A 12936-nucleotide genomic window follows, 5' to 3' on the forward strand; every position below is an offset into this window, starting at 1 on the left:
ATTAATTTACTCATTCTTATGAAAAAATAAAACTCTAACTTAGTAGTGTGAAACCAGAGCTGGCAAATAGATGTAAAATCTATCTGTGAGCACTAACTGAGCTCGGTCTGATTGGTTTATTTTAACGGACGACGAACCCAGTTTAATTCAGTTCTGTTGTTTATTAATTTAACTTAGAAATAAAGTATTTTCTGTACAGTATATTCAGGTTGCAGATTGAAAACCTCAGGCATGTGTATTCTCAGAGCTGCTGAGGGCGGCTGGAGGAGCTGGCTGGTCGGGGCCGCTCTGTGTGGAGGTCAGGTTCAGGTAGCCCATCTCTGCTGATCGGAAAGGCCCAGAGGTCCAACAGTGAGGGGAAGGAGTCGCATCTGTCTGCTTGGTGGGACCGCTACTGTCCAATGAGCTCTGAATTTCAGACGGCTCCAGTGGCGTCGCACTGAGGACACAGTTTGCAGACATTTAATGGTGTTTTATTTTACCAAACGAATATTCAAGTTCTGAAGCACGATCAGACTTACCTTGAAGTGTGCACAGGCAGAGATTTAAAAACCTGGAGGTGATTTGATATTTTCTTTAGTTCCTAAGCAAACAAAACAAAAATTAATGTCAGATCATTTAAAAGAATATATACTGGGCCTTTTCTATTAGACTGTGTGGTGCAGGATATAACATCAAGGCAAATATTGACTGTATTAACATTAAATTTGGAAGGGAAACAATCCAGAAAGGTTGTATCATAGTACCTCAGGTGATCCCTTTGTCCAACATTTCAATGACAAAAAGCCTCATCTTTTCATTTGAAATTATAGCGGAGTCATTCCATCTCTGATAGACCATTTCTGATTTGCCCAAAACTTGTACAGCATGAAATACGGATATTTATAAAGATTTATGTGAAACTGCAACGACATGTGGCTCAGAATGTATCACTAGTTGGCTTCTGCGTTATCTTTTTGTTTTGTTTTGTGTGTGTCCTCAAAGATGGGACGTTTCATGACGGCTTCCTTTTTTTTTTTTTTTTCATATTTCAACTCATCTGTAATTGGAGATTATTTGACCTACTTGTCCAGTATTGCAGATTCTGAATCGATGACGAGCCTCAAATTTCAATGCGAGCAAAAATGTGTTGAAAGTGAGTAGATGGGCAATATATTAAATAAATTATCTCGGAAAGTACTTGATGTACACTAGCGTTCAAAAGTTTGGGGTCGCTCAGACAATTTCATGTCTTCCATGAAAACACATTTATTCAAGTACTAACATAATTTCACAAGGGTTTCTAATCATCAATTAGCCTTTCAACAGCATTAGCTAACACAATGTAGCATTAGAACACAGGAGTGATGGTTGATGGAAATGTTCCTCTGTACCCCTATGTAGATATTCCATTAAAAATCAGCTGTTTCCAGCTACAATAGTCATTTACCACATTAACAATGTCTAGACTGGATTTCTGATTCATTTAATGTTATCTTCATTGATAAAAAACTGCTTTTCTTTCAAAAGTAAGGACATTTCTGAGTGACCCCAAACTTTTGAACCGTAGGTATCAATCCAAACTTATACAAATACCATTTTAATTATCCATACTTTGTGTCACTAAGTATCAAAAACTTGCAATATCGCAAAGTCTGCCAGGGGCTGGTTCCAAAGAGCTCTGGCTCCATAGACCCCAATTCTACAAGGGAAAAACTAAGATTATTAATCTTTATTATACAGTCTATGGCTGTGCCTGAAATCAGTCCAGATTCACTATACTGTGTGGTTCACTGTGTCTGAGTTTAACCCTCCTGTTGTCTTCATTTATTGGCACCAAAAAAATATTGTTCCCTTGTCTGAAAAAAATCCAAAAATTCAGCAAAAAAAAAAAATCCCCCAAATTTATAAAAATTCAAAATCTTCAGGCAGAAAATTCCAAAAATTCCTTAAAGGTTTCCCTGAAAAATTTTATTTAGAAAAAAAAATCCCCAAATTTGTCGAGAAAAATTTTTAAAAAAATAAAAATTGTAAATATTTTCAAAAAAATGAATAAAAATCTTCCCAAAAAAAATCTTAAAAATATCTAAATATCTAAAGTGATTACATATATATCAGTAAAATTTCTAATATTTTCTTTACGAACATTCACAAAAAAATCAACCAAAATCCAGCGAATTTCGCTGGATTTTGTTTGATTTTTTTCCGAATGTTCTTAAAGAAACACTATTTTTTTAACATTTCATTTTTTCCACCAAAAAAATGTTCAAAAAATTCCCAAAAATGTTGAAAATGTGGACGTTTTCACTGTGAAAATGTATTTTTTTTTCCACATTTTCAAACTTTGAAACAGGTCAATTTGACCCGCAGGACAACATGAAGTATAATATATGTTGGTAATAATGTACACTATACAATGTTTTGCTCAACTAATAGTTAACCATCTTAGACTTGGTAAGCAGACCCTCCATTTGTCATCCCATTTTATTTTCTAGTGCATATAAGGCAATATGGACTCACAGGCGCTGGCATCTATATCAGCTTTATGACAGCCAAACTGAAATGTGATAAAAGGTAGCAAAGCAGCAGTAATTCTACATCCCAGCATTTGTACGAAGATAAAGCAGACTGTGACTGGTACCTCAGCAAACTGAAGCGAGTGAATGTTCTGCAGGCTGCGTTCCAGTACAGCTAGCTGGTTGGACATGTGGAATATTTTGTTTTCCAGTTTCTTGTTTTCCATCTCTAAAAAATCCACCCTTTGAGATCAAAGCAAACGTTTCAGTTTTGTCAGTGAACACACGTTAATTGAACAGATTTATGGTCTACTTTAGCCATTTCCTTCAAACATGTGAAGGAGATGTTTCATCATATACTGCATTTTGGTCATTTCAATACCTGCATTTGGACAAAGAAGCTGTTAGATTACTGTCCTTCTTGTGGTGCTCCTCCTCATTTAGCTGCTGTAGAAGTCTCCTCCTCTCAGAAAGTAGTTTCTCATTTTCAACAGTCATGCTCATGACGAGCTCTTTCTCCTGGAAGTAATAGAACAGCAATATTTTTTGACTATCGCTGCTTTTACACTTGAGCGCTGTCTTTAGAACACATGACCTGTGAATCAGTGACGCAGGAACTTCTTCCCGTGAAGATGATTTAGTCTTTCAGCACATTTGAATTTGAAAAAAAGAAGCAGTAAACCTCACACTGGCAGAAATAAAATGCATGTGACATGTTATAACATCACGATTAAGATGAGATACAGTTTGAAAACAGCGGAAGTAGCTGCAGACTCACCTTCGTTACTGAATGGGAACACAAGGACAATTCTCTCTCCAGACTTTTTATCTTCTCATCGCGCCACGTGGTTTCATCGTCAAATTTCTGCTTGGCTCGACACAGCTTTGCTTTATGTTTTTCCTTCATTTCATGGTATTTACTGTAGGTACAGGGAAACATAAATGACTCATAAAGTCAGGCTTGGATATAAAAAGCTGGTTTCACTGTGGTGAAAGAAAGCTACACCTTATACTCTTCGGTGTATTTTAATGGACTTGAAAGGACAATGTCATTTATTTTCACTGTCTCTAGTTTGTGTAGTTTGAATATAACATATTTACTAGATAAAAGGATGCACCTCTTACCTTCGTTCTTTGTCGAGGCATTTCAGAGTTTCACAGATCTCCTTCTTTAGAGTCTCACACTCCTCTTGGGTGGACAACAGACTCTTCATTACATCTTCATAATCAGGACACTCCTACTGTCCAAAACAACACCATCAGTATTGTTTCAGTGTTTACAGTTTTTTCACTACCTGGCCAGCCCCGTTTCCTGAAAATTGTGTTCCTATACAACTATATTGAAATATGTATTAAATGAGGCGGGACTTTTAATCTTGGTAACCCAGAAAAATGAGAAGAAGATTCAAACGTGTTGTGAAAGGGCTATATTTTAACCTAAACCATGGTATTTCCCAAAAACTAACACAATAGTTTTGTTGTCTAAAATCAACCAGGCTTCTAAAATGTAGCTAACATTGCAAAAGTGTTCATTTTAACCTAAAGCTTGAGGTTGTTCTAAAACTTTCCAAACTGCAAATGAAAATGAAACTAATTTGTCTGTTCTGACACATTCAGATCTTTTTTCTTTGAACTGAACACATGGATGGCAATAGTGTTGACCCTTCACTGCTGGCAAATAAGTAAAAAATTAGAGTCATTTTTAATCCATTGTCCATACATGACCTTATTTAGTGTGTCTTCTTTGCACAGCTGTGTCTGTAGCTCTTTATCTTCTGTCGAAAAGGAGTCTTGCGGCTGACAGTGAGCGTTTTCACAAGGATGTGAAACTGCCTTTTTATGCTTCAATAGCCTTCAAACACAGACATGGACACACCCATAAATTCTCACTTTAGGTATATCTTGTTGCAAACTTGAGAGGTGGCATACACATGCATTATGCAGCTGGAAGGTACAAGGATCGAATGTCTTACTTTTGATCCTGGAGGTTGTTTTCTTCGGTGCAGTTTTTAGCATCGCCCAGCTGCTGTCGAAGGGAACGTATCTAATGGGGGGAAAAAACAAATTGACATCAAGTAATAAGAAAAAAAAGTCTTTACGGTACATTTCTATAAAAATAAAAGAGAAATGTAAATATTGGAAACCTCTCCGTATTCTTTTAATTAACTGATCCACTCACTTCTGACTCCTTCTCCAAAAGGGATCTCACATGAGCACCGAGTTTGTTTTGTAAATCTCTGCAGGTGTGATCGCTCTGAATCAGCTCAGCTGCCCTGGACTGGAGACACGACAAGATTCAGACACAGCTTCATTTCATGAGGTATACTTAACAACACAAAATGAAGATTTTCTAAAACCCTGGGTCAGCATTGTTTGATTGGTGATGGAAGTTTAGGCTTGATGACAAATAAAAGCTTTTAGCATCATGCTCAGGAATCTGTCCAGTGGGACATACTTTAGCTAACTCATTAGCTTGGTCCGCCTCAACCTGCACAGTGATGAGCTGCTGCTGCTTCTCCTGCAGGGCCGACCCCAGCCGCTTCACCTCCTCCTGCAGAGATTCAACCTGAGACAACAGTACGCAGATCAAAGTAGTTAGCAAATGTATGTGTTGGCACAGTCAGTTATGAAAGTTGGCGGTGCACGAGAACAAATTTAAATGTACACACTGCAGTAGTGTTATGTGTAGGGTACAGTGTTGTGTTATTTCCCTTATAGAATGAACAGATGGGAATGTGAAGACTTTTATAACCTATTTGTATAAAAGTCTTCACATTCCAGAGGCTGAAATCTGTGATATTTGCTCATTTTTACTTGAAAAATTATTTAACTCTCATGTCATCCTGCGGGTCACAATTGACCCATTTTAAAGTTTGAAAATGTGGAAAAAAATATATATTTTCACAGTGAAAATTCTGATGTCCACATTTTCAAGATTTTTGGGAAATCATTGAACATTTTTTAGTGGAAAAAAAGAAATGTTAAATATGTGTCTTAAGAACATTCACAAAAAAAATCAACCAAGATTTTGGTTGGTACTTAACAACTGCAACTCAATACAAATCCTTTCAATTTTGTCAAATATTTTCTAATTCATCACTTTAGAAAAACATTTAAAAGCTGCCTCTCGTGACTTTTTCTACCTTGTCATGTCCATAAGAAGATTTTTATGTCCTAGAAGACACATCAGGAGTAAAATAAAATGCCATGTCTGAGTATTTCCACTGGGAAACTGCAGTGTACCAATAACAGTCTAAAAACACAGACTCAGACTCCCAGGATTTCATACGTAACAAACCTGAGTAACCAATCAGCTTGAAGGGTTTCTGTATCATTCTTCTTCTCTAGAAAGGGTTTCCCGTTTAAACATGCTGGGCTGAATTACTCTAATATTACAACATGCTACTGTGTAGTGTAGACTATTTTAATAGGGTTTAAACAGAGTTGTAGGTGAGCTGGTGTGCTTGAGGTGCCACGAGTTGGGAGGGTTTGGGCGGAGAGCGAGGCCGGGCTTCATAGAGCTGCACATTCTGAAGGAAGCAACAGTGCTGAGTTACTTTTAAGTAACTTTAATGCAGGGAAGGGTAATTTAGTGGGAAAACAAACTTCTAAATATGCAACTTTGATACAGCGAGATGAGTTTTTAAAAACACACCTAAAACCAAAAATACAACCGAGTGTCAGACTGTAGTCAACACTTAAAATCCACATTTCAAACATTTCTTTCTCACACTACGTCATCACACCGCGGTTAGCTATTCTAGGCACAGCGCTGTCATTTGTACATTGTACCGGTGGAGTGAACAGGGAAGCTGTGTGGTTAACAGCAGTGTGAGTTGGTTGGTGCAGTTGTTGCTGATCATGTCTACACTGTGCATTTAGACTCCAAATAAATGCTGTAAAGTCTCAGCTGCTGCAGCCAGTAAGCTTGATTATTCTTGCAAACATCCAGGACAAAAGGTGCAAGTCTTTACGAAACTGAAAGCAACAATTAGACTGAAGTATGAGGAGTATAAATGTAGGCTTATTCTGTTATTGAAGTCCTTGATATGCCTCAGTACAGTGCTTTCATGTTCGGGTTCTGTGAGGATCATATGCTGGTAAATCACCGTCCTCCTGCATGTATCTTACCGTCTGCTGCAGGGAGCTTTTCTCAGCATCCAGGGAGCGTACTCTGTTCCTCAAGGCCCTGATCTCAAGGTCCAGACGATCATTCAGCTCTTTGGCTTTTCTCAGTTCCACCATTTCTTTTGAGATAAAGTCAGACCATGTACTCATCAGGTTATAAATAACACATGTTGAAGGATTTCACTTCCATTGTGCATTCTTTTCAGTGAGTCAGTGATGGATTTTAACACTTTGAAGGTTCTTTTTTATTTGATTTGAAAGATGGGCTCACGGTTTTTGGTCGCACTGGAAAATAAGAGATGTCATGGGGTCACATTGAGAATGAGTGGATCAGGGAGCATGAGATGGATTGTCCTCCACAGAGTCCAGACCTCAGCCCCACTGACAGTCTTTGGGATGTTCTGGAGAAGACTTTGAGCAGCAGTCTGACTCTCCCATCATCCAATTAAGATCTTGGTGAAAAATTAATGCATCTCTGGACAGAAATAAATGCTGTGACACTGCAGAAGCTTATCGAAACGACGCCACAGCGAATCAGTGCCGTTCTTAACGCTAAAGATGGTCCAACAAAACATTAGAGTGTGTGACTTTTTTTTTTTGGCCGGGCAGTGTATATAATGAAGCATGTATACGAAAAAATGGATCTGAGCTATGCGGAGACTGAAACACATCTCCTTTTACACTCCATACACATCCACTGACTTTGGGCAATTCAGCTCACAGAATACAGCTGAATGCAAAAATCATTTCTCACCATATTTCTTCAGTTTTTCTACTTCTTTTCTGAGCTGCTCCACCTCCTGCTGTGCCGACTCCAGCTCAGGCTCTGAAAAACACACATGCTAGAATAACTGCAGTTCCAATGCTTCACTTCCATGGTTTCTTCTTATTAGAGGAGCAAAAATTCAGGTTTAGTTCAGAGGCTGTCTGGGTGTTGTATGATGGAAAAATAACTTCAGAACATCAGTAAGATACATTATTTATTAAGGACTGTGCTGGAAGTCTGAGGTGTTTTCTTTTCCGGCAGCTGTGGCTGACTGGTTGAGGGATAGTTGTTCATGTGTATCACCGTGAGAAATCACTTTTGGAATGACAGTGTCCTAATTAGTAGCTGATGAATATCTCTCACCGTACGTTCTTTGGGTCAAATGAGCAGACTCCAGCTCATCAGTCAAGCGCCGGATCTCGTTGTGGGCCATGGCCAGCCGGCGGGAGCCCTCCTCCAGGTCCCTCTCCAGACGGGAACACTGCCTCTCCAAACTGCCTGCCTGGCCAGCCAAATGCCTGGCCTCAGCCTGCACACACACAACGCACAAAAACTTCACAAAGGGCCAACACAGATGTGAAGGAGCAGGAATGCGAGTGAGAATGTTCAGGAATATACGCAGAACCAGACAGGACACCTTGAGAAGTGCTCTGGATCAAGATGCATTAAGTGGTGTTGTAGCTGGAATCTCTTCTGCCATGCAAAGTTCTCTAGCTTGTGCTGGCAAAAGAGCTTAATAACACTGGAGCAAAAAAAGAAGATGCAGTTAATGCGGTTGCAGCCGAACAAGAAGAGCTATGATACACAAACTAAAGTCGTCAGTTGTGAGTGCAGTTTTAGTGTTTGTTAGAGTTTTGCAGGATGTACTGACATTATATACGTACAGGAATGAACGAGTGTTTGCATTGTGAAGCCTTGTGGAGCCCTAAGAGTCTCTTCCATGCGCTCTGCCCGTGTCGTGGCGCCCCCTTGTGGGTAGACTGTGGAATAACAACATGACAGAAACAGAGGCATTTAACCCTCCTGTTGTCTTCATTTATGGGCACCAAAAAATATTGTTTCCTTGTCTGAAAAAAATCCAAAAATTCAGCAAAAAAAAAAAAAAAAAAACTAATTTCTGAAAATTTGAAAAAAACCTTCACGAAGAAAATTCCAATAATTCCTTAAAAGTTTCCCTTAAAAGTTTTATTTTAAATAATCCCCCAAATTTGGCAAGAAAATGAGTTTATAAAAAAAAAAAAAAAGAGTAAAAATCCAAAAAAAAATCCTAAAAATATCTAAAGTGATTACATATTTATCAGTAAAATTTGTAATATTTTCTTTAAGAACATTCACAAAAAAATCAACCAAAATCCAACGAAATTCGCTGGATTTTGGTTGATTTTTACGTGAATGTTCTTAAGAAACATTTTCAACATTTCTTTTTGTCCAACAAAAAATGTTGATATCAGGAGTTTCACTGTGAAAATATATTTTTTCCCACATTTTCAAACTTTAAAACAGGTCATTTTGACCCGCAGGACGACATGAGGGTTAAACGAGTTATGGTGTGGTTATAAAAAACGTTTCACAGGGAAAAAAAAAAAATCACATTTAAAACAAATAAATAACGAGGGAAAAGGGGCAGTAGTGGCTTTATTTTTTCATATATTGGAAATTTAATGCTTTTATTTATTCCTCAAGAAGCTAAAAGTGTAAGGAAAAGTCTGAAACATGTCTCTTGCTATTGCGCATTCTGTTAATCATCAAAAAAAAGTAAGGACTAATACAGGGGTGTTCGTCTGACCTGGCGTACGCTGGTGTTCAGCATTTGTGCTTCTGTTCCCAGCTGGCTGGTTGTGTTTCCGTCACCCGGCAGCTTCTCAGGACCCTCGCTGGTCTCCAGAAGGGAAGCCCTCTCCACTAATAGGTAGGCCACCTGCTCACTGGGGCTGCTGTGAATTAACTCTGTCAGACCCTGCTGGTACAGCATTTTAGCCACCTCGCTTATCTGGGCATCTGTCACAACAAAGAAGGGAGAGGAAGGGAAAGAATCTGTAATTATAAATACTGATTTGGTGATCTTGTCCGAAGAAGGCAGTCGGTTCAAGTATTTTGATTCACGTGTCTCAGAAAACTGACCAGTTGGACAGAACAACTCAGATTATTTTCTAATAAAGTTCAAATTTGTGAGTGAGGTAAACTGTTTTTAGGATTATATAAGAGCCTTTATTTTTGCAAAATCTACGTAAATTATACAAATTTATAGCGAGATGCTATACAAGAATGTTGGAAATCTGCAATAAATAAGTTTTTTTTGACTATATTTTTAACTGTTGTGCTCTTGGATCTTGAATCCATTTTTTTCTATTACAGTTTTTCAAATGTAAAAATATTTTCACTACTTTGCTCTAAGTCTTCAGTACGTTTTAGTACTTCTGTGAATACTCCTGCAGTGTTAAATGTGGGTTGTTGACTGTGAAAGAAAGAAAGAATCTATCTATCTATCTATCTATCTATCTATCTATAGTCTATCCATCTATTCATCCATCCATCCATCCATCCATCCATCCATCCATGTTTGCAGTCTGCAATAGAGAAGTTTTTTTGCCTTGGATTATTCCGATCTGTGGGTGTTGTGTAGGTAAGAACTACTAACCTTGAAGTGATATCAGGCGCCGCAGCTGCTCCTTGAGCCGATCGTTCTCGTCTTGTATCTCCTGAGCCAAAACGTCTTTGTGCTCCGTAAAGATTCGGATCTGCTCCAGCGACTTGCGAACCTTACCGACAGACGGACAGCAAATGTCTTGGTTGTTAACAGAGAGAGATCTCGTCTTATTCTTGCTCGTCTTGACAGCAGTGATAACTTACCTCTGCCATTTCTGCTAGGTGCTGCGAGCGGTGGGTTTCCAGCTCCTTTGTCACATTGCTCAGGAGGCTTCTTGTGTACTGGAGGGAACGCCATAGCAAACACAGCTGAGCCTCTTTGGGGGCATCAGGAGAAAGACCCTCCTCACTGAACCATGTGGCGATCTGCTTCAGCTCCTGTTTGGGACAGCAGTTGAGGTGACATGTGGTTGCTGACTACCATCTTATTTCATGCTGCCTGCATTGCATATACAGCAGCTGTAACTTCATTAGCACAGGATCTGAAGGTTCCACACAGATTCCAGGTTTGTAAAGTGGAATTATTTGTATAAAAGGATCTTTGAATGAAACCTGAGAGCCATCAAAGATGTCAGGGCGTGTATATTAAGATAGACTTTTCACTACACATAGAATTACATTTCAGTCTTTTTAATTAAGTTATGTGACGGGAGTTATGGAGGTGAACTTTTCAGTCACTGACTCCCTCAATGACAGACAGACAGACAGACAGACAGACAGACAGACACTTTATTAATCCCGAGGGAAATTCAAGTGTTCAGCAGCTTACATACAACAACATAAAATAACAAAAAAGGCAGGTTAGTAACATTAAAGGTTAGTATATACTCTGAAAAATCTTGCTGTACAATACTATACTATAAAAAAACGCTTCTAATTTTAAAATCTACAGAATACTAAATGTAATTAAAATTCAATATACAATATTTACACATTTCAAGGCCCGGTGATTTAACCCTCCTGCTGCCTTCATTTACGGGCACCAAAAGATATTGTTTCCTTGTCTGAAAAAAATCCAAAAATTCTGCAAAAAAATTCCCCAAATTTCTGAAAATTTGCAAAACTTTCAGGAAGAAAATTCCAATAATTCCTTAAAAGTTTTATTTTTTAAAAAATCTCCCAAATTTGGCAAGAAAAATCTTGTAAATATTTTTTTAAAAAATGAATAACAATCTTCCAAAACAAAATCCTAAAAATACCTAAAGTGATTACATGTATATCAATAAAACTTCTAATATTTTCTTTAAGAACATTCACATAAAAATCAACCAAAATCCAGTGAAATTCGCTGGATTTTGGTTGATTTTATTGTGAATGTTCTTAAGAAACATTTTTAACATTTTTTTTCCACTAAAAAATGTTCAAAGATTTTCCAAAAATGTTGAAAATGTGGACATCAGAAGTTTCACTGTGAAATTTTTTTCCCCCACATCTTCAAACTTTAAAACGGGTCAATTTTGACCTGCAGGACGACACAAGGGTTAAAGTGAATTTGAGTGATTTAAGGTGACTTGACAGGTAGCAGGAAAACAGTTTTATCAAACTAGTTTTATCAAAAGCATTACTCATACCACGATATATGTCTAGATAAATGCATTATGATGTTTTTATGTATACAATTCAGCCCAAGTGGGACTATTCTGCAACCTTACGTCTGACAGATGATTCAGGCTGCAGAATGACAACACTGCTGCACATGAATACAGTTCTGAAGCTCAGTTTTAGAGAGTGACTGTAATTCTACGTTCCATAATAATATATAATAATAATGTCCCCCCATGGAATCGCCTCCTAACACCAAACTTAGCAGACGCCTCTCTTGTCTGTGGCTGAGATTGTTTGCACATTTTTTGGAGGAGCAGCTGTTTGTCTGTGGAGACAGCTGACATTGTCAAGATGTTTCTGCTGAGCTGCTTCTTCCTTTTGTATCTGGTGGCCAAAAACTAGAACTGCAACCATTTACTGATCAGTTATCAACCACTGAGTCCATTCTCGGCTATTTCAACAACTGATTAATCAATTGAAGCATTTTTTTAAGGACAAAAAAGTCCAAATCCTCTGATTGCAGCTTCTTAATTTCAATATTTTATTTTTTATTTACTTCTCTGTGATATAAAATCAAATATATTTATGTTGTGGACAAAACAAGACGTTTGAGGACATCATCTTACAGCCTTATTTAAAAGCAATCTGAGAAATATGTGACTTTATGCCTAAACACTCTGACTGAAACCCACTGAACTTTACTATAAAGCTCCCACTGGGTGGATTTTAGTGGGAAAACGTGTATTAAATGATGCACAACATTTCCATTAGATGGTAAATACACAGACCAACAACACACAGAGCTAGTTCAACTGATGTGTGGAGTTTTTTTTTTTTTTTTAGCTAAAGTTGAGGTTTTAGCTCGTTAGCCTTGTAGCTGCCTTAGAGAAAAGTTAGCAGATGTTTCGGTACCTCTGCTGGATCCATCATTCCTCCGGCGACAAACAGCCTTCAGTCCTGACTTATGCTCACATTTTAGCTTTCTTTTTTTTTTAATTTCCGTTAAATGTCCAACTCAGACCGACACGAAAATAAACCAACACCGAGCCCGGACGAAGCCTCGGGCTCCAAAACACCGTAAACACACCAGTCTGCTGTTGTTTCCTCCCCGTTGTTCAACGGTTGTAACGGAGAGGAGGGCATTCACTGTACTCCAGACAAACAATGAGATTTAATTAAAATACGCTCAAAATTACACTCCAGACCAGCCACAGAGATAAAAACATAACCTGAGTTGACCCTGGAGGGATGTACAGTACAATATGACTGTCTAAGAACGCGTTTCTTGTTGTAAAAAGTCACTGCGCACTGTAGTTCTGAGTTGTCCGTGAGTTCCTGAAGGCGTCACAAGGGTCA

General features: G+C 38.2%; 1 protein-coding gene across 1 annotated transcript; it reads right to left on the bottom strand.

Moving 5' to 3' along the window:
• Positions 1-141: 141 nt before the first annotated feature.
• Positions 142-12776, bottom strand: si:dkey-264d12.5 (coiled-coil domain-containing protein 30). Its single transcript, XM_055010445.1, has 18 exons — positions 12493-12776; positions 10240-10413; positions 10028-10148; positions 9176-9387; positions 8274-8369; positions 7753-7918; positions 7378-7449; positions 6627-6742; positions 4951-5061; positions 4675-4773; positions 4469-4539; positions 4221-4347; positions 3621-3733; positions 3274-3415; positions 2878-3014; positions 2621-2738; positions 522-583; positions 142-439 (listed from the first exon to the last, which is right to left on the bottom strand). The coding sequence occupies exons 1-18, from the start codon at positions 12508-12510 to the stop codon at positions 226-228; spliced, it is 2169 nt and encodes a 722-aa protein (XP_054866420.1). The 5' UTR covers positions 12511-12776; the 3' UTR covers positions 142-225.
• Between the last annotated feature and the right edge of the window lie 160 nt (positions 12777-12936).

This window comes from Amphiprion ocellaris, chromosome 5 (assembly GCF_022539595.1).
Source record: "Amphiprion ocellaris isolate individual 3 ecotype Okinawa chromosome 5, ASM2253959v1, whole genome shotgun sequence".
NCBI lineage: Eukaryota > Metazoa > Chordata > Actinopteri > Pomacentridae > Amphiprion > Amphiprion ocellaris.